This window comes from Lycorma delicatula, chromosome 1, assembly GCF_047948215.1.
Source record: "Lycorma delicatula isolate Av1 chromosome 1, ASM4794821v1, whole genome shotgun sequence".
In the NCBI taxonomy this organism is placed as follows: Eukaryota; Metazoa; Arthropoda; class Insecta; order Hemiptera; family Fulgoridae; genus Lycorma; species Lycorma delicatula.
In genome coordinates, this window is record NC_134455.1 from 152,592,649 (window position 1) to 152,615,992 (window position 23,344).

The 23,344-nt window shown below is 33.3% G+C and overlaps 1 protein-coding gene across 5 annotated transcripts in view; it reads right to left on the reverse strand.

Annotated features, from left to right (window-relative positions):
- The window catches only part of cora (erythrocyte membrane protein band 4.1 like coracle), a 208,161-nt gene that overhangs the window by 108,386 nt on the left and 76,431 nt on the right, over window positions 1-23,344 (reverse strand). For all 5 annotated transcript variants that reach the window (XM_075365229.1, XM_075365232.1, XM_075365231.1 and 2 more), the window contains exon 2: window positions 6,334-6,481. In XM_075365229.1, the coding sequence (XP_075221344.1) occupies window positions 6,334-6,471 (138 nt within the window). In that variant the 5' untranslated portion in view covers window positions 6,472-6,481. The remainder of the gene's footprint in view (window positions 1-6,333; window positions 6,482-23,344) is intronic.

The window sequence follows — 23,344 nt, forward strand, 5'->3', positions numbered from 1 at the left end:
ATCATTAATTATAAGAATATGCCGTCGTGGCAATAAAATTTCTGGCTGAATTTGTTATGCTGTTGTGGCGAAAAACATTTTACTGCAATCGTTTGTAAAGTGGGTACTTATGGTTGTAGGTGGTGATAGAATTTGTAGAGTTAGGCGAAGGGTCTTTGATCTTTCATGTGTAGGCTTTTAACTTAGTTCCTGAGGGCTACGTGTTAGAGTTAGGTGTCTGATGTCTTCTTTGAAAGCAAACTTGACTACGGCGGAATTTACAATGTGGATATCTCTTGGGGCATCTGCATTGGTGGCATCTCAGGAGGCCGGACTGATAACTGTGGGATGTGATCGGTTTGAGGGCAAGAAGATGTCCTGCGATTAAACCACTCATGGCTAAGAATGGAGCGGAAGGTGTAGCGATCAGACACGCTGCGAGGCAGGTTTTCTTCTCCCTCAGGGGGAACTGAGATGTGCTTTTTAAAATTAATGTAGATAAAAAGTCGTAAAGATATTCAATTTGTTTAAAAGCAAAAAGATTGCATGTTTGAAAAATTCCCTAGGTTCTCTTAATTAACTGATGTAAATTTTTCAAAATGCATTTGAAAGTTTGACTGCTTTTGTATATGTGATTAAATTTTCAAGTATCTAGAGACTTTATTTCAGGCACCACACAATTTGGAAAAACCGCATTTTTTTTAAAAATCAGGATTGCAAAATTATTGAGCAAAAACTGTCACACCGATTTTGTTGAAATTTGGCGTGTCACTTTGTCATATTAAAAGGTTCTTTGAGGAAAAATCAGAAAGTCCTATGTATAAGTACTAAAAAAAAATTCCCAAAAACCTTTTTTTTTTTCTTTTTTTTGACAGTTATTGCTATTTTTGCATGAATAATAACGTATTTTTCGATTTAAAACCGATATTGTGTGTAAATTTTAATAAAAAAAGTTTTTCTTTCTCGATCTTTTCTCTAAAATGAGCAGATATAGACTTACCTAGAGAAGTAAAAAATTTATATTTTTGCGATATTTTTACATTTTGTTTAATAAAAATTTAAGCATACCTTTTTACTGGCGCATAACGAAATATAGTCATTTCTGATATTCCGGAAGCATTAAAGCAAAAATTAGCAGTATTATAGAATAAGTCCAAACATGCCCATTTTAAAACAGATACCGCCTGCACTACAACCATACATCTACCTTTCAATATTGATGAATTTGATTGTGTATCTTTTAAATTATTAGTCTTATTTACAAGAATAATAAATAATAGTAATTACATCAAGAAATTCACATGTATTGTGAAATAATGTTAGCTTAATATTTATGTGCTGGGTTGCAGTTTTGGAGATGTATTGAGTTATGATGCACTAGAACGTGGTAGCCCAAGATAAACCAAAAGCACATATGAACATATGAACTGTGAGGCAATTATACAAGTAGATGAAAGAAAAAACCTACTTATGTGGGTTGCATCTCTACAGGTTTGAATATTGACCGCCGTGTTCCAGCACAGTTTGGCCTGATGAATCATTCAGTGTGAGTTGATTTGCTATAACTCGTCTCGTTGGATGTTGGTGATGCCATTGCAAATATTCTGTTGTAGTGCATCAAGAATACGTGGATTCTTTTAGTAAACCTAGCTCTTCAGGTTGCTTCACAAATGAAGTCACAGCTGGATAGATCAGGCGACCGTGGAAGTCATAGATACTTTAAGACAGTCCTGTCAGGTGTAAAAACTGAGTGCGCTGCTTCCAAGAAAGCATGTGCTGTAGCACCGACCTGCTAATACGCAAAATGTTGTTCATCTGGCATCAGTTGCTCTACGAAGGGCTAGAAGATATTGGTAATGTAGCATGCCGTGTCTACTGTCTCTTAAGAAAATGGGTCCAATGATTTTCATCCCTGACACAACGCAAAAAATTTTATATCAATTTTATATCACTCCAATTTTTATATCATGCAGCAGTGGCTTGAAAAATTGTCATGGGTTTTGGACAGACCAATATCGTGAATTAACGTAGTCACTGAGGTGCAATCACGCTTCGTCTGTCATGAAGTAGAGGTTAGGATCGAGTAAACCACTTTCGATTTCCTGAAGTAGCCGTGCGCAATACCACATATGTTTATCATGGTCTGTAGGCTTTAACTCTTCTAAAGCCATAATCTTGTATGCCTTAAAGTTCAGGATGCGCTGACATGTTATTCACTGCCGAATTCCTTCCTTCTGCACCTCGGTCCTTTTCACAGGTGGATAATGATACTTCTTATCAAGCACAGATCCAATTCGCTATGAGTTTACTTCTTTACGAGTTCGTGACTGGATGACTTGACGGGTAGTTCACTGTTAAACCCTGCACAGAATTTTTCTTGCACTCCTTTCTTAATCAATCTGTCAATCTGCGATCAATCCGTCCTGTGCATAATATTCCTTGAAGATGAATATTCTGGCATCCTTTGTCAGCGGCATATTCATGTGCATATGCACACTGATAGTTGGCTTTATCACAACTGTGTTTCCTTCACAACTACAAGTCGTATCTCCCTCCTCTGATTTTCCTCTCTTGCTGTACAAGGTCAAGGTCAATATAAGCCACAGCTCGCTGCATGGCATTCAAAATGTTATTGTTTGTTGATATGTTAAATACAATGCTTTTCGGTTTCTGCTCTCCCATGTCCGGTTCGGTTTATCTGGGGCCACCAGTATAACCTTTAATCATTGTAACATATTGCATATTATTCGTAGCAACTTTATTCAGGTTTTGAGCACAGATTTATTTTAACACAATCCGCCCCAGAGGACAAAGTTTCATGTGCAATTCCTGCCTTATATTTAATTGCTCGGCAAATTCCTTATACTATATGTGATGTCGGTTACTTAAAAGAAAATTAAATAAATGTTTTAAGGTTAAGTTGAAGTTTATTTATTACATTTTTATATTTAATGTTTTAGTTATTCTCGAAGATAATACTGTCCAATTATTTTAAACTTAGTAAAAACATTATTATAACAATTGATAAAAATTCATTTTAAGTTCATATAATTAAGGTTAACAGCTTAATGATTACTGGTTTAATATTTTAATAAGCCCACCAGGCTGGTCCAGTGGTAAAACTCGTCACTGCAAATCACTTGTTTAACAGCTGATTTTTGAAGTTGAAGGTTCTCAGGTTCAAATCCATCTGCAAGTGGAATATCTTCCAAGAGTTCCATCAAGTTTGTTTGCGAAAGATGCAAGTACCACTCTCCATTGAGCTTTGTCAGAAAAAGAGTCTATGAGATTATCACCAAGAAGACCACATCACATATTAAACGAAAAAGTGCGTTGGAAATGACTTGTTGCAGTCTCAAGGGGATTTTCTTCTGCCCAAAGTGTAAGTGTTTCAATAATTTACAATGCCATTTCTTGTATAACCTGATTCATCAGTAATTAAAATATTCTTAGGAAATCGGGATAATGTTCACATTTTCTAATTAACCATCGACAGAATTTCATCCGTTTATCAAAATTAGGTGTTAATAACTCTTTTACACGTGTTGTATGGAATGGGTATAACAATTGTTGTACCCACAACGTCACCACACACTTGATTGTGAAACATGAAAGCGATGTGACAGCCTTCTGGTGTTTAAAATGGGAAATAATTGTACCACCTTCAATATTGCTTCTTCAGCGTTGGCATTTCTCACAAAACGTATACGACCAGCATCAAATCGTTGTGGTTTTAAGTATACCCTGTTTCTCGAACTCGCCCCTCCAAAGCCCCAAATGTTTTACGATCCAGTAGTCTTTGATCTGGATAATTTTCCGGTATTTATGGACAGTAGCAAATCCATTTTTACTTACTTTACATAAATAATTCATATAAATTAACATGTCCGTCAACTCTCCAAATGAAAACAAATTTGCACTATCAGACACTGTGTGAATGACTGACCGAACAATAATAGCACAAGCACCGATGAAATAAATATTCAAATGCTAGACACTAAACTTAATTACTGATAAGCTGTTATTGCAAAGCTATGAAAAAATAAAAATTTTTAATTTGTTTTAGAAGGATGTCTCAAATTTATTTTTATAATTTTTAACAGCATTTGTATGTAAATTGTTGTTTAAAATCCTATCACATTTTCAATCCAGTTTGTATTTTGTTTCTAATGAATGCTTAACTCCTCAAATTTGCATTTAACTTTAATAAGACTTTATTTACATCAATTTTCTCAGAATTAAATTCTCTACAAAGTTAACTAGAAATTTTTATTGTTTAATGGTAAATAAATAAAGTTATTTTACTCCAAACTTAAAAAAGTCTACTTCCCGACAAAATATTTTTGTGTTTTATCCTGTTTTTCTTAAAATGTAAGTGAGATCTGGAACCACTTTATTCAATTTTTTAGATAAAAACCACAAGGAAGTACCAAATTTACCCCTCGATTTGTAATCCAAGAATTTTAGTACGGTTTAATTTCACAGAGGGAGCAGAAATTGGAGCTAAATGTTTCGTGAGCCGAAACTCGCTAATGAACAGTTTTCTGACCTATGTTTATATGAACATTTTTTTTTATTTTTGTCTATAGAATCATCACGCGAGAGATTGCCGTGCAATTTGGAATTACCTGTATTAATTTTTATGAAAGTTAATGAAAATTTTATTATAGAATTATAATTTGGTACTTTAGTATCAAACGGTTGGGAAAAAGACTGATTTACTTGATTTACATAATTTGCTTGATTTCGTACAAGTAGCTCATGTGTTAATAATGACAGAAAAAGGAGTGGTGAAATCTGCATTAACAAGAAATTGCTATCGTAGTACTAATGAAATTTAAAAAAATTTATCACAACTGATATTTTGAGCATAAATTTCTTTTAAAAATTAGAAAAAAATTGAACCAAAAAAAAGACTTTTTTTATCACGGACTTTGCCAATGAGTTCTGCGCTTTCACCCATTAAGGAGAGTTAATAATAATGTTTCTCAAGTGACAAGTTTAATTTGTAATGTAAAATACATTAATTGCTTGTTTTTTTCTAATAGATAAAGACACATGAATTATTTTTTAAGCTATGTACATATTAAATAACGAATCACATCAAATTTAATAAATTTTTCAAATAAATAATGTATCCCATTCAACAAAAAACATTAGTGACTATGCTATTTTTCTCAACCTGACATCAGCTTGTGTTTCATTGCTAGTAGGTATTTTTGAGTAAGGAGGCAGATGCAAATTTAGAATGTGGTCAAAAGGTATGATAATCTGAACTATATCTGTTCATTTAGTCTATCATTGTCTCAAAACCACAATATCAATTGCTAACAATAGCCATAAGAGCAGCTGAAAACATTAGGACATAAATTTAAAAAATGCTTAATCTACTAAATTTAGATCAGTTTAGTTTTTAATTTGAAGTAATTTTCAATGCCGACTGCCACAGCAAAAACATATCATATATTTATACTATACTAACAGTTTTTCAAAAACAATTTAAAAAAAAAATTAAATTTGACACAAATAAATAGTATACTTTACAAAATTTGAAAAGTAGTCATTAAATGATATTTTCACTTTTTAAATGCTAAAATAAAAACCCAAAATGATCATGTAATTATTTTATAAATGTTACATAAGAGTAAAATTCAATGCTATGAACAAAATTTAAAGTAAAGAAATTTCAACCACATAAAATAAGCCAACTCATAGCACTACAGTATGAAATTACAACTGACAAAATAAGTAAAGAAATAAACTCAGCAGATGAAGTTAAACAGTTTTTACTCTGCATTTTAAGAAATAATTTAAATATAGTCTATTAGAAAATGTGCAGAACTGATACTGTAAAGGTAAAGAATCCTCACTAAGAACCCAAATAGTGATGTTATTACAATGAACAGAATGTATAACAGTGGTTATACATGGATCAAGCAGAAATTTTTTCAAAATTTTACTACATGAATACTTCTCCATCAAAAAAATTTTTCATCAATGATGACGGCACTTTTAATAGAACAAAGAATAAAATAATTAAATGAAACCATTTACGAAGTAATAAACTGAAACACATTGAGGTCAATCATTGTGAAACAGATGTTAACATTGTAATACAGCCGACGTAAATGATAAAAAGTGGTCTGAATTCCCGCTTGAAACAACTTTTTTTTTACCGTATAAACTAACCTCTTTTCTTTTTTGGGACTTTTTTGTCCTAATAATAAATTCATAAAGGAATAACAAAGCGCATTTAATAACTAGATAAATTACTTCATGTTAAATTCATAAGTTTGAATACAACATAAAACAAAAGAATAATAGAAAAATATTAAAAGACTGATGTGTACTTACGTCAACATTAACATCTAATGTAGAACCATCCAACAGGTTTACTCTAGCCGTCACCATTTTTCCTCCTTTTGAAGTTGCATATCCTTTTTTTGCAGGAGATGCCGGCACATCTCCTGAATCCTTCAGCTCCTCAGGCATTCTAATTTTCCTAAAAAAAATAAAAAAATAGAGATCATTAATTTTAATAAAAATAAAAATATTATAATGAAAGGCTGGTGGTATTCCTACATTTTTTTTTTATTGAACATTTCTTACGATAAAGTTTTTCTTTAACAAACTAGATATAAAAATAAAATATAACAATGTATCAATGTATATACATTATACATAAAGTAGGCTTTAATACACTACTGATGATATTCAGGCATATAAATTGGGTGTTTTATAAACCCGATTAAACTCAATGAATTACTATCTATTTAATGGATGAATGAATAGCAAAAGAAATTGCTGACAAACAACTTAATTCAGGATGAATTCATCCTTTCAGAATTAGCTCAACAGATAAAATAAAATAAGACCTGGTAAACATTTTATTAAATGCAATATTGAAAACATCATGATGTAAATAAGTTAGTCATTTGAATTTCATACATAAAGACAAAACAGTAAAATTCTCTTCAAAATTAAAATTGCAACAATGTTTATTATTTCTTTTACAACCTCAGACAAATAAAAGCCTTTTAACTAAGATGAGATGAATGAAATGATAGATGTCATGGAGTTCAAGAAATAAAAAAAAAAATAACTTAATCATTTCAGAACTCATTTTTAAATAAAGTTTATTATTTATAATTTACTGATATTATATGCTTTCCACAAATGTTTTATAAAGATTTTAAAACTAATTAATATATATATATATATATTTACACAAAGTCTGTTCAAAAAATAACCGAACTTTATTTTTTAAATTTTAATTAATTGTACAGATTATTGGTCCTTCTACTCTTCAAAGTACTGCCTTCCCCTATTCACATACTTTTCCCAGCGGTGTTTCCACTTCGCGAAGCAGTCCTGGATAGCTTCATTTGAAATAGCCTTTATGGCCCGTGACGAATTTTCTTTACTATCATCAACAGTCTCAAAACGGCGAACTTTCATCACTGATTTTAATTTCGTAAATATGAAAATATCGCAAGGAACCAAGTCTGACAGTAGGGAGGCTGAGAGAGGACAATCATCTGATTTTGGAACACAATTAGCAAAGTGACAAAGCTGAGTGTGCGGGCGCATTGTCGTGGTAAGGGAACCTGAGTTGTCTCGCCGCAATTCTGGTCTCTTTTTGCGGATTTTTTCACGTAACCGTTGTAAAACGCCTTGCAGCACTCCGTGGTTCACTGTTCCACCTTGAGGCAAGAATTCAAAATGCACAATTCCATTAAAATCGAAAAAAGTATCACTTTGAGACTGGATCGAGACTGACGTGCTTTCTTGGGACGTGGAGATTCTTTGCTAATCCATAGTGATAGAACTTTTGTCTCAATGTCGTAGCCGTAAACCTAGCTTTCGTCTCCCGTTATGATTCTTTGCATGAATTTTCATCATCATTGGCTTGTTCAAAAAGTTACCGACAAAAGTCCACTCGATGTTCTTTCGGCTGTTCAGTCGGACGAGGGAAAAACTTTGCTGCAACTCGATGCATGTTCAATTTTTCAGCCAAACTGTCATGGCATGATCCAATTAAGATGCTGACTTCTTCTGCAAGTTCTCAAAGTCAATCGGTAATTTGCACGCACCAGATCGTTGATTTTCTGAAGGCGGGTGTCATCAGTTGAAGTCGAAGGCCTTCCTGGTCGAGGGTCATCTTCAACTGACTGACGACCAATTTTAAATCGTGAAAACCACTCGTAACGTTGCGAACGACCCAGAACATCATCTCCGTAAGCTTGTTTCAAAAGCTGAAACGTTTCTGTGAAAGTTTTCCCCAGTTTCACGCTAAGTTTTACGTTGTGACGTTGCTCACAACGTAAAACACATTAGAAAAAACGTAGCACATTAGAAAAATCGCTACTAACACGATGTACTCAAATAATTATGACACAAAAACTAAACGAAATAGCAAAAATCCAAAAACACATGGTTACAGAGCAGGTTATGCGGAACACAATGCTGCCAACCGCACGACACTAAATATCTCTGTTGGCGCGTAATTATAAATGTTCGGTCATTTTCTGAACAAACCTCTTGTGTGCGCGCGCGCGCGTGTGTGTGATCATCACAATATTGTGAAAATTGATGAACAGCATCCCTTATAACCCAGCTGCTTCCATAATACTTGGCATATCTACGCAAGTCGCAACTTAAAAAAAAAATATTTAAAGTACAGAAAACATATTTAATAACGAGAGGGGTCTGGCTGAAAATTTAGGGTTCACTGAAATACTTCCATATTCCAGACAATTGTGGGGTTTGGCAAGGGGTTTCATTAAATAAGCCTACGTCTATTCTCAAATGCCTGAAAGAAAATAAATTTTTTCTAACAAATATTTCGAACTTCTCAATGGAAAATCAATGATCAGTTATGAATAAAAACCACTGATCAGTTGTAATGCATTAACCACGGTAGGAGTACCAAATGTGCTTCAGAATAAAGATACCTAGTCTTCTGATGGATTATGTTCCGGATAGATGGTGCTTCTAGGAAGAGGGAGCTTAAAGTACTCCTTAAAGTGGAATTGCTTCCTTCGTTTCATGATCACTCTGCAATTAAAATGCCCATTTTTCACTATCCTTCATTTTTCCTAATATTTGGTTCCTTTCTTTTGGATAATCACATGTTATCTAGATGCTAACTGGATGCGTGCCGTGAATTAGAAGGCACTTGGTATTTGTACAGTTTGATGGTAATGACTCTATCAATGTATTTAGCTACAATTTTGTGTAATATCAACTGACTGAGAAAAAAAGTCCAACCTAGGCTCAGAACTTATACAAAAAAAGCAGTCTACCGTTCATTATGATAATCAAGCTTTCCAACATGCATCTCGGAAATCCTAACTTATCATACTTCTATTTCATTAAAACAAAGCAGCCATTTTATAAAATAATAAAAAAATATTTATAAACCAGCCTAGTTGAGCATTAGTGTAGTGGACATCATCAAAACTTATAAGCACCTAACATATAAACAGTAGGCCATGAATAAATAATTAATTACTAACAATATTTTCATTTCAAAAATTGTTTTAATATGATAAATATTAAGTGAAATATTCAGATTTAAATGTAATATAAACAATAAAACAACTCTAAATTCAGCTACCAAAATGCAGACAGCAGAGAAAGTTGAATTCTTTACTTCTTATTCACTTACACAGAGTGGAATATTATACTACTACGCTTTTAATAAAGAAAACTTTAACAAATTCTACGATATATCTCTAAGGAATAATAAAACGCAAATAAAAAAATAATGCAACAATGGTATCACATAGACTGATAAAGAATTATGCTATTTTAAATGTACAGAATTTTATTTACTTAATACAACCTGGGTATACTTTAAAAAATATCTGGTCCGACCCATGAATCAATTAAAACCAAAACCACAATGATTTTTCTAATCACTAACACCAATTGACCAGCTTTTTATATATTTCATAGACAAAATGCTAAAAATAGAGCCTTACACATCTATTAAAAAAATAATCAACTTGATGGTCAGTGCTTGTGATTAAAATCTGATAAGATTTTATATTAGCAAATAATAATTAATTTTTAAATTATCATGATTCTGCTACTCTTTGAACGTTTCCTTTTTATCAAAGTGAAAGGATATAGTATGTAAAAGAAAATGGTCATTCTCATCATTATAATTGATTTAGTTTTTTTTTTTTTTCTTAAAAAGCGAGATAAGAAACGACTAGGTACGCATAAAAAGAGCCATGAAAGTACGCACGGGCATGCTAAAGGGTGCTGAACAATACGAATCTCGGCGTAAAAGGGGTAAAAAGAATAGAAGCATGCACATGACCAATAAATAAAGGGAGTGGTAATGATGTAAAGAAGAAGAGAGAGGACTGGTTCTTCACAACCACAGTTAGTTCAAGGTGTCAACGGGTCAACAACCTCTGACAACCTGACTGGAACACACCCGCACGCGTATAGTCACGCGTACAACCACTAAACGTCACGAACATTACTCAGCAATGATCTTCAATCATGCAACACAATATGTATGTAACTTACACACATCGTAAAACAGTTCTTGATTATACTTTCTATATAGTATTACAGCTATAAAAGTTAAACAAAATTACAGTAAATAATATTTTAAAATCCGATTAGCAAAGTAATTTTGAACTAAATAAACAATACAGATTAATTAACAAATAAAACTATTTTCTTGATATACAGCGTCCTGTAAAGTAAGACATATATAAAATTTTAAGTAACAAAAAAAGTACAAGAAAAAATTATCCAAGAGTACATTATGCAGAAACATCCCCTAAACAACAGTTGTCAATTCCAAATAAAACAAAAAAAAATAATAATAATTTGCCAATTCAACTAGATTATCGAATTTCTATAAAATTGGTACTAAAAATAAATAAATTTGTATCAAAATATCAATTTAAAAAATTAAACAATTTTTTTGTATGAAATGATTTTTAAACTCATTTTTTTTAAGCGTATAGAATTTTTTTAAGCGTAAAAAAGATAAGTAAACTAAGATATGTTGTTTATCAACTGGATGGAGGGATGTGAAGATCGCTAGAAGCTTTGAAGAACCAAACTGAATCGACCGGTTTTATGTTTATGTCTTCGTAGATCCCTTTAAAAAAATGTCGGATACACACATGTTAACGGTACCGTACAAAATAAAACTAACTAAAATAAAATAAAACTCGTATACGCGTAGTAAATACTAAAGAAAATTTAAAACCGTACAGAAATATTTCCCAATCAGCAATTAAAAACTAAACATCCCCATATGAATGGAAGGGATTGGTTCTATGAGTCGTAGAATACCTTACATCTTTACAGTTTTCCTTGCTTGTAGTAAAAAGCGACAAAAAGCATTCAAGATATATACATATGTATATTTATCTTATTTTTTAACACGGTAAAGAAAAATACATATTACTAAGTAAATACAACAAATAACGGACAGCAGAACCGCATCACTATCAATCCTTACTTTTTAAACAATCACCCTTAACAGAATACTTACACACAATTGACCTAAAAGATGTAACTTGACAGTTCCAGCACCAGGCTACGACAAGTCGGCCAACCAACAGGAAGCTAATGTCGAGTAAGCGGAAGCCAAATGCTTAAAAGAAAACAGAAGCAGCTACCTTAACTAGAATTAAGAACAAAAAGATTTTGAAATCTGCATAAAATGATTTTTTGAACACCAGAAGAGTAAATGGAAAGGAAAAATAACTGTTATAATTTTTAATAAATTGTAAAATTGTATTTCGTGAACTCTCAAAGACAAAAAAAAAGTGGAAGGAATTTGAAAATAAGAAACAACGGCGATGTTTTAGACGTTCGGATGCCCGAGTTTGACACGGAGAAAGAGTTTAAGCTCTAAGAGAATCATCGATGGTTGAAGAGAAACGCCCACCGATGGAAATCGAAACAGGAGAAAATTTATTTCTTCGATACCTGAGAATAAAGGATTCAAATAGGCAAAAAAAAACGAAGTAACCTGCGTCTTGTTTTAGGCAACCTAAATTCTGAAAGTAGTTTAGCAATTTTTTTGATTCTGGAAATTATAGCAACTGGTGTTGGATTTGTTTAAATTATTTACACATGAAATCGGCTGGTTTTGGTCGGTTATCAAACACCTTTAATTTGTTTATCTTCGAATTTATGTATACGGCCAACTGTAGGTAAAAGGTCTAAGTCTGCACACTTGTAACAATATTATGAATTTATAGTCTTAACACGCTTCTACTGCCATGTTATTTTCATTTATTTTGTTTCTTGTTGCAGTCTTAGGTCTGACGCAACAACTTTTGACTGTGATTACGTACATCCAAATTTTTAAGAACATACTATTGAAAAAATATATATATATACTATGCAACAATGCACGAACTAATTTCTTACACAATAGAGCAGTAGTAAGTCAGTTTTCTAAGCGTAGTTGCCAAACGGGCAGTAGTTCATTTTGTTTATTCTGGATATATGTTGACAAGTGGATGCAGCGAATACATAGGGTGGGAAGGGGAATAAAACATGCTATTGCAAGCAGAAAGACATACGCTCATCTACAGACTAGGCGAACGCATGTATGCGTTTCGCCCACATCGACATTGCAACAGTCGAGTATCTCAGCAGCGTCTAAAATACTCCTTCCAACCAGCGAAAAAACTACGCTTACTAAATGTAAATCATTCCTGCAACAAAAATACTCGAAGGAGAGAACGCGAAGTCAACGAGGAACAATCCGGATATTGAACAAACTATGTCTTCTTGCTGCCATGAGCTTACCTCACGGTTCGGCATATACTTCTAAAATAAAAATCGTACAGGATAAATTGCATTTAATCTAGTTTATAAACAATAAGTTTTATAATAGGTTCTAACATTCCATAAACACAAACCTTAAAAAGTAAAAAAAAATATGTCTCACTGTGGTTGGGAGATACTAAAATATCAGAGAATATTTACTATCCAATCTTATTTTTTGAGCCGACAATCCATTGACTAGGTTAATACGGTTTTCCATTTTTTTCTTCCCTTTATTAATCTCAATTAAATATAAGTCATCTTCAACTATCTGTTTTACACATTTCAACCTTCGTCGTCCTTATTCACAGTTTTTACTTTCCACTCGTCTCAATCAAAAAATTAACCAAACCTGGATATCTTCATACATGACCAACCAGCATCGTTTATCTTTATAAGGTTTTATCATAAACTTATCTTCTCTTCTGTTCTTCTTACGATCTTTTAATTGTGTATCAATCAACCTAACTTTCAATAACGCTCTGTTTTCACGTAACCGCGTCAAAACATCACAACAGAACATCCCATTGACAGTTTGACCAAGAGGAACAAATTCCTTATGGAAAATGTTTTTGATGTCGAAAAAAACAATTATGGACTTCACGTTGCTGCGAACTTGACGTGCTTTTTTTGGCCGCGGTGACTTCCACTGCGACGACTGCTGCTTAGTTTCAGGGTCATACCCGTACACCCAATCACCGGTTATGATGTTGGAGATGAAGTTAGGGTCATCTCTTGCTGAATTTTTCAATTCACTACAGACAGCTACGCGATTTTGTTTCTGGTCGTTGTTCAACAGTCTGTGTACGAATTTTGCAGCAATGAGTCTCATGTTCAAATTGTCCGACAAGATGCGTTGCACGGACCCATATGACATTTGTACGATTGCACAAACATCATGGCTTGTTTGTCTACGATCTGCTACAATAGCCTCTTGCACTTTCGCGATGTTTTCCGGTGCTGCGCTTGTTGATGGTCTTCATGAACGCTGATCGTCATCGACTGTCGTTCGTTCATCTTTGAATCGTTTGTACTACAAAAAAGTTTTATTTTTATTCATAGCACTGTCACCAAATGCTTCCACAAGCATGCGACGGGTTTCTGCACCAGTTGTTTTAAGCATGAAGCAAAATTTGATGCAGGTTCTTTGCTCTTTAAAATCTGCCATCTAGAATTTCGCCGAAGCAGTAAAACACAACGTTACACAACCGCACGAAAGTCAACAATGCAGCCTCTTACTGTCACAGCTGTTGGAACACTGATTCACAAAGCGTATTGTTAGCCACATCTAACGGCAGCAGGTCGTACCAGCAATGGTTCGCGCGCGAAATTCAAATTCCCCGAACTTTTGGGTAGCACCTCGCGCGCGCGTGTGTGTGTGTGTGTGTGTGTGTGTGTGTGTGTGTGTGTGTGTGTGTGTGTGTGTGTGTGTGTATATATATACATATATAGGATTTATTGCAGATGTATATTTGATACTGCCAGCCTTCGTAATTTTATTCCTTGAATAGCAAAATTCTGTAAATCTAGAAAACTATTTTAACCTGTCTTAATATCTCCTCATTATTCTCCTTTCTGTCAAATCAAATTACCTTTATATTACTCTTATTTATTTTCAACCTGAATTTCTTCCGTTAAATAAACCCATAGCAGAATTTCTTCCAACTCGTTTTTGTTTCAACCAAAAGAATGTCATCGACAAATCTTAATATTTTTTTTCTCCTTGGACGATTATTCCTCTCAAATGTGCCTTTCAATTCGTATATTGCTTCTTATGTATCAATCTTGGAAACAAATGGGGCAGGTTACAAGTTTTTCCTGAATCAGAGTTTGCCTTCCATCCCCTAGACTTATTACTGTACCAAATTTTCATACAATCGGGTCTACTATCAAACCCGGCAATACTTCGTAATTGCTAGATTTAAGTGTATATGTATATATATATATATATATATATATTAGATTAATTTAACACAATTGAAAGTTTGGTAAAACATTAAAAAAATGAACATACGGAACTCGCAAAATTTAACGTTTCATTTTATAAAAGTCAGAATGTAAGTAAATCCAATTGGCAAAACAATAGCACTACTTCGGATTTATTTCAAACTACTCTTTAAACATAGTAGTCGGTTCAAAATACCCCTAACTTTCTTTCTACTGGTCAGATTGAGGATTTCAATAGCTTTAAACCTTTTCCAGACAATGCAAACCATTTTGCAAAAATTCGCGCGTAAATCGTTCCAGTAGTTTTTAGTCTATAGCGGACACACATACAAACATTACCTTTTAGATATATAGAAGAAGAAAGTAAATTTGTATGTTTGTTTCATAAATATCTCGACACCGGCACCACCAAGGGGGTACAGTTTTTCAAACATTTTCCCTTTCACGTAACTAATATATATTCTGACTATGAGTCAAATCGGACCATAAATACAATTTTTCGAAATATTTCGACCCAGCGCAACCTAGCGGGTCCAGTTTTTGCAAAAATATATTTTCACGTAACTAATATATACTCTGAGTATGAGCCAAATCAGACCATAAATACAATTTTCGAAATATCTCGAACCCAGCGGGTCCAAACTAATTCAGAAACCTTAACAGGCGTGCACACAATTCACCAAAGTTTCATGCCGATTTCAAAAAGGAGTTTAAAGAAGAAATAATTAGTATTATTTTTTACGTTTTGTCCGTTTTTTAAAGTCGGTTCTTTAATTATCTTCAGTTTTTTTTTTAGTTTCGTAAGAGCTAACGCTAAAGACTTTAAATTTGCATCTTAAGAAAGAAAATGCAAAGAAATTACATTACTAACTGCTCATATTTCCGAATGCAAACTAAAGTTGAAATGCGGTAATGTATAATCCTTTTTACTTTAGGTTTTTCAACTAAATTTCCTAAGTTTCATTTTAAAATACTACAAGCTGACGTATCATTACGCTACAACAATCCAAAATTAAATAATGATGGCAAAAATGTCGTCAAATGATCAACGTGACTGAATATAAAAGAAAAGAAAAATTGAATCGGCATAAAAGAAATCTGCTCTTGGAAAGTTTAAAAAGTATTTTAAAATGTTACTTTTTTATTACCTTGTACGAAGTAAGGCAAGTGTACGTGATCGTAAAATATTTCTGTTTTCAGATTTCAACGGAAATATACATTTTGTATCATCCCTGAATCCAGTTTGACTAGTTTCAGGGTGACGTCTGTACGTACGTATGTGTCTCGCATAACACAAAAATGATTAGCCGTAAGATGTTGAAATTTTGGATTTAGGGTTGCTGTAACATCTGGTTGTGCAGTGCACCTCCCCTTTTGATTGCAATCGAGTGAACCAAAAGTGTCCAAAAAAAGCCCAAATCAAAAAAAAAATTGAATTTTAGACTTTTTCTTAACTGCAGTAATAAGCCCTAATTGAGAGTTTTTCAACGATATATCATAAGTGGTACTTATTTTCATTGGTTCCAGAGTTATAGCCAAATACATTTTAATTAAGGAACATTTTTATTTGGATCTTACACGGGTAAGGCACAACGGTTCGAATCAGACTTCATCTCCTCTTTTTTTAATTTAAATATATTGCTTTATTAATTAATTATTAACCACCGATTGAAAAAAAAGAAAGAAAAAAAACAGAAGTAGTGAAAAAATGTTATGTACTTTTCACATTAATTCAAAAAAAAAATTTATAGAGGTTAATAATTATTAATAAATCAGTATATTTAAATTTAAAAAAAAGTAGATGAAGTCGGATTCGAACCGATGTGCACACGGTTACGGATCCGACACGGTTCTCACTTAAACCACTACGAACGACGTGAAAGAAAATTAATACATAACTAATATAAAATGCTGATACGGACACGACAAAAACATGTGATGCAAGTGGTGTCCACCACAATGCAACTGTGTAACTGTCCACTTCATTAAAGATCGTATCTCACTTTTAATGAAATAAGTTTAAATGAAGTGCAGCAAAAAATATATATATATATTTATATATGTAATTTAATAGGCGTACAAAGAAGGCAGTGGTGTATACATCAGATTTTTTGTATGTAACAATGCAAAGTAAACAAATATATAGCACCAAAATCGTTGCAATAAAATGATCCATATTACTAGATGATTTTATTAAGAATCCATAATCGATATTTTCATGTTTTTACTTCAACCATGAAGGAAAACAGAATATCCTAGCTCGACACACAGTAGTTTCCCCCACTATAGAATATAATTAATAAATACAAACATATTTTTTCGCGGTGTAACCAAACGATCAAGACAGTCTTTCTTTACAAAGTATAATTTTTAAGAAATCATTGTTTTATGTTTTTCCCCTTTCTTGTGGGGAATTTATTAATAAAACAGAAGGCGAAAGTGTAAATCATAAATAATGAACATTTAAAATAAAAATAATTGTTTTCGTGCATCTTCTGTTAGAGTATTATTAATACGTGCGCAAACACTTCACTGACCCACTGCATTGTTTTCATGTGAAAATCCTATTATGCGCCCAGTGGTTAGCGGTTAGCGTGCTTATTTCGCATGCAATTAATGCTGTTAGTTCGCTTCAGGCTCGACAAGTTTCTTTTTCTATCGCCTACAAAGTTTTATCATGTTCGTAGAGATGATTTCATTAATTCTTTATAGTTTATAAGTAACGAGCTGTTGGTCGTAGGTTGTAGCTTGTTTATGGTGATTTTTTTCTTTCTAACCTTGTAAAAGTAACGCTACAACTTTAGATGCAATGTATTGAATTGAATTTTTAGGCATTTGTGGATGACTTACGTCATTTTATAAACTTTATTTATAATCCTAATTTATACATATTAAATATTTATGAAATGTTTCCGCAATACATTGTAATGAGCTAGTGCGATTGCTCATTACAATCGTAATGAGATTACCGATTATTTAGATAATTTATTACAATAAATAATACATTATTTAGATCGTTATTATAATTAATACAACGATTATTTTAATTATCTTCACTTAATAAGGCTATTTTAACCACAGTTGAGGTTCTTTATTTTCATGGGAAGGTAATTTATTTACGAAAATCTCTGAATACAACGCACACTCGTTCAGGCAGCTTTATTATAAATAAACAAAGAAGTATATTATTTAATTTAACTAACAAACACGTTTCTTTAACAATAGAAATAATATCTGCACTTTCCTTTTTTACGCTCAGAAAAACGTTTTTTAGTAAAATAATTTTTAAATGTTTTACAACAGACCAGAAAAAATTGAATCCGCTTGTTTGAAAGCCCATTAAAAAATAATTAATAAATAAGGCAAGTTCCTTTATTTACTCCACTCGAAATACCGATCTGTTATTGTTTTGTTCAGAACTTTTTCTTTTATTTGCGAATGAACATTCGAGGGTGTGATCATGCGATATGAAAATTCTACACTATGACGTTATATGATGTTTAGAGAAACCGATCCAAGAAACACGTGTTGATAGATGTTTTGAGAGACTGCAAATAGCTGTTAGTAAGATCAAATGAAATCAGGGAAAACGTAGGCAGTTCATCTTCAAAATCTACAGAAAACATAGACCTAATCTATAGGAATGACTTTTAATTGCAAATTTATGTCCTTTAACATTTTAAACGTAAAAATACTAATGTACACTACTTGGAGCAGTATGAACAACCATAACTACTATCTCGTGACCGCTTAATAGAGAGAACCGGCCACAAAAATGAACAAAAAGAAAACGCAAGTAATCTTCCTGAAAACAGCTGGAATTTAACTGAAATTTTGAGTAATCCTTCCTAAATACGTAGTTGAACAGGTTACAAATCAGTTGTTTCACACGTCAGACAAATCCGGATGTAATGTCCTGTTCTGCAGCGAGTTTTCAGTTAACTAAAGAAAAAGACAACTATTTTTAGAGCATATATTTATTCTAAAATCCAAAATCGAGGATTAGTAAATATACCAATTTCTGGAGGAACAGACCACCAGTTGCCGGAGCCGGCCTTAAAAAGTTAAACTTTGCAAAGTTTGTATATCTTATACCGTTGTTCTTCCTTTAAGTAGATCGTCCGTCTCATAAATTTCTTTCTTTTTTCCTGTAACCGTTTTCTTCCCGTTACGTTTTAAGGACGGATCTCGTCCGAGACACACTCTCTCCGTGATGTTAAGCGACCCGATTTAACTAGCTATCTGTAGACCAGTCTTTCTTTTTCCTGTTTTTTTAGCCTCCGATAACTACCGTTTTTTAGATAATTCTTCAGAGGATGAATGAGGATGATATGTATGAGTGTAAATGAAGTGTAGTCTTGTACATTCTCAGTTCGACCATTCCTGAGATGTGTGGTTAATTGAAACCCAACCACCAAAGAACACCGGTATCCACGATCTAGTATTCGCTGTAACTCTCGACTTCCAAATCAGCTGATTTGGGAAGACGCGTTAACCACTAGACCAACCCGGTGGGTTCTGTAGACCAGTCTGGGTATTATGTTTTTCACCCACCGGTTGAATGTTAAAAATAACGGCTGCCGAGTTTATCTGATAATGTCTGATTATCTCAATACAATATAAGTATGAACGTAATATAGCGCGTTCTTATTCGTTTTCTCAGCTATTTTCCTACTATAAGAAGCAAACCTACTCCTAGTTCAAATTTGGCTCAAGAAGTAGATAAATACAAGAACTGATTAAAAACAAATACCGACGCAAAAGTACGACCGGCTTACGAGTAGTACATAAGATCCTAAATCATTATTTTTGCCTACGTAATTGCGAGATATCAAAGTTTGTCTTTTCGAGAAAACGTTCGACGAATTCAACGTAAGAAAGATTTGTAGATAAATAGATGAATTCTTCAAAAATTAGTTTCCACGAGGAAATAAATGACTTAACTGTAAGAGTGATCGTCTCTGGATATATCTTAGTTTTGGAAGATGAAACATTATTTGATTGATTGATAAACGAATATTTCTATCTGCTAAATGACTACATTATTTTTAGATACAATCATAATCTAATGAACGATTAATTGCTTAAGTAAAACTGGTAATAAAAAAATAAAATAATAAATACTAAAAAAACTGTAGAAATTGTAACTTATAACGATAACACATTATTTACGATGACCCTCTGCTACTAATAAATTAATATAAAAATACTGTTAGAATAGTAAAAATATCTTACAGTACATCTCCCTCGCCTACTATTTGTCATCGCTTCGTTCGGCTACTACGTCTTAACTTTTTTTAATTACTACTAAATATAATTTTTTTCAATTCTTTCTTTAAATATGGACTTTTTGAAGTCAACTAAAAGCAATTTAATTAACAAAAATGTGAGTTCGATTTCAACACTTGAAACTCTCCAATTTCAACAAAGAATTTAAAAGTTTAACGGAGAATCGAGAAAGCAGCACCCATCTTTAGAGCAGTTTTTTAAAATTTCATTATTTAAAAACATAATTATTTTGTTAAGACATTTTTGTTTAAAATATGGCGGACCTAAATTAAATGCTGCCCTTATGAAAAAAGCAGGTTTACAAAAAATTCGAGTGCTGATAAAAATACGAAAAGAAATTGCTACCACGCAACAACTAATACAGGAATGTGTATTCTATATTTAGCAACGAAAATGACTTAAGAGTGACATCAAACACTACACTATAATGCAATAACAACAACTAACATTAAGAAATGATGATGAGAAAAAGAAAAGAAAAATCGTCTATTGCAGGTAATATTGTACGGTAAATTTCATTTGTTTACTCTTATTAATTTTATTTTTGACATAACAGCGCGATGGGGTATCTGCTGTTACTGGCAAACTCGCTAACAGCCTCGGAAGCGGGACTTTTTTTGGGGGTAAGAATGACCGAAAAATTAAAAAGGATACAAGTTTTGAGATTACGGATAAATTAAAATTAGCAACAGGGAATGTCAGAGGATTGTCTTCAAGGGAAGAGCTGAATGTTGCCATTAAAGGTAATAACCAAGACAAAGAAAAACTTAAAAGGTACAAAAGACATGCAGGGTTATTGTATGATTTACACTGGAGTTCCTAAGTCGACAAGCATGTGCTGAAGGGGCAATTCTGGTGAATGAAAAGTGGAAAAAGCGGATTTCTGAGTACTCCTATATAAACGAACGAATATTGACAGTTAGGTTTAAGACTGACACATAATTAACCACACATCCCACGAATGGTGTACCCGAGACTGTACAAGACTGCATTCAGATTAATACATATAATCTTCATTTATCCTGTGAAGTAATACCTTACGGTGGTTCCGGAAGCTAAACAGAAAAAGAAAAGAAAGAAGGTTAAGATTGAGGAGAGGTCACCTTACAGTTATAAGTGTTAATTCTCCTGAAGAGGGACAGAAGGAAGAAACGAGTATTTATGACCAGGTCAAGATCGTGAATAAGACTGATGGGACAGACCATGTGGCGGTTGTGGCGATTTCAATGCCACGGTTGGTTGGTAATTTACAGATACCGAATGTGTTTGCAGCTTTTGAAGAGAATAGTAAATCAAAATGAATAGGATCTACATCACTTTGCGTCCTTAATAAACTCAAAATCACTGATACCTTCTTTCGAACGAAAGACATTCATAAATTCACCTGGGATGCGAGGGGATTGAGATCGATGATAGATTACATATTGTGAATGACAGAATGAGAGGTCTGCTGCAAGATGTAAGAGCTTACAGGGATTATGACATATACGGTGATCATTACTTAGCGAAAGGGAAGATTGCGATTCTGGCGAGATAGAAAAAGATGTCTCTGATTGATCGAGAGGGTAACAATGAAGTTTATAACGTTCATCTTTTACTGGAGGAGATAATTCGTCAGCTTTACGAGGATAGGATGCAAAGGAGTATCTCTCAACAACGGACGACATTGATGCAGAGTGGAAAAAATCAAGATATGTATTCAACAGCAGTGTGTGAATCTCTCAGAAAGAGGAAGAACGTAAGAATAAGTGAAACTTAAAAATCTGGAATGCGTATATCGAGAGCGTAATTAGAGATAAACGGGAAGCGTATCTTGAGTTCTTGCAGAGGAAAGTGTTAGTTATGGAGGTTTACAAATCTAAGAGATTTTGCGAAGCGAATTGTGAGACAACTCCATTAGGATTCATGGGATACATTTTTGTGAGTGTGTTGGAACATAATATACAGGGGAGCCACACATGTGCTAATAAAGTAATGAAACTTGAATAAAGAAAAGGACGTGGTTACTATACATGTAATATCGGATTTAGAATGGAAGAATCTTTATAGAAAATTGTGGTTTGACGAATAGGCTTCAGGTGATAGGATGTAGAGCTGTTTGATGGAACGTCAGTAAATTTAATATAAAAACACTGGATGAATTGGACAGAGCGTTGGGAAGTATGAAGAACAGGAAGGCTGCCGGAATAGACGACATTACTGCGTTAAGTATGGAGGTTTAATATTTAAGTTGAGGTTTTTAAATTTTCTCAATGAATGTTGGAGAAAACATAAAATTCCTGACGTAAAGAACTGCGCTGAAGTTATTTCCCTTTTTAAGAACAGTAAGTAGAATGATTGCAGGAATTACTGCAGTATTAACCTCCTGATCATCAGATATAAGCTTTGTTCAAGGGTAATTAAAATTACCCTTGAATAAAGGGAGTCGCAGCTGAGGCGGTTCTAGTGAGGAGCAAGAGTGGTTTTAATTGGACCATTCTTGTACTGAAGACTTTTCGGTTAAACCAATTATTGAAAAGCAGAGAGAATTTAAATAGGAAACGCATATGACTTTTGTGGATATAAAGAAAGCGTTTGATAAGAGTTGACCGAACCGTTCTTTGGCGAATTCTACAAAAACAGGGTTATCCATCTTATCTTATCGAAGTAATAAAGAGTTTGTTCGTGGGTACGCGAATAGTAATATATAAAACCGTAAAGCGGTTAAATGTGGAACATATTAACACGGTGTAAAACAAAGCTGTAGCTTATCGTCCACTTTAATTTTTGTATTGACCATATTTTCAAGATTTGGAAAAAGGAAGTTTTTTCAAGTTCCAAAAAAGGAAAACACCGTGTAGGTGTTAGGTTAGTTAGATTCTGGTGTGTATACTTCAATATATTACTGTCGCGGATGATTTATGGGCTGTGTAAAAATCTGAATATGAATTGAAAAGATGTTTTCATGTTAAAAAAAGTATGTAAGGATTAAAATCTTAAAATTTCTGCTAGCAAGACAACAGTGACAGAATTTTGTGGAAAATATCAGTTGGAATCTACTTGCGAAGTGAAGGTATACATGCTGACCTAAACATTTACAGTTTGAATGAAAGAAATGGGTTATCGGGATTACCCACCGGGTTGGTCTAGTGGTGAACGCGTCTTCCCAAATCAACTGATTTGGAAGTCGAGAATTCCAGCGTTCAAGTCCTAGTAAAGCCAACTATTTTTACATGGATTTGAATACTAGATCGTGGATACCGGTGTTCTTTGGTGGTTGGGTTTCAATTAACCACACATCTCAGGTATGGTCGAACTGAGAATGTACAAG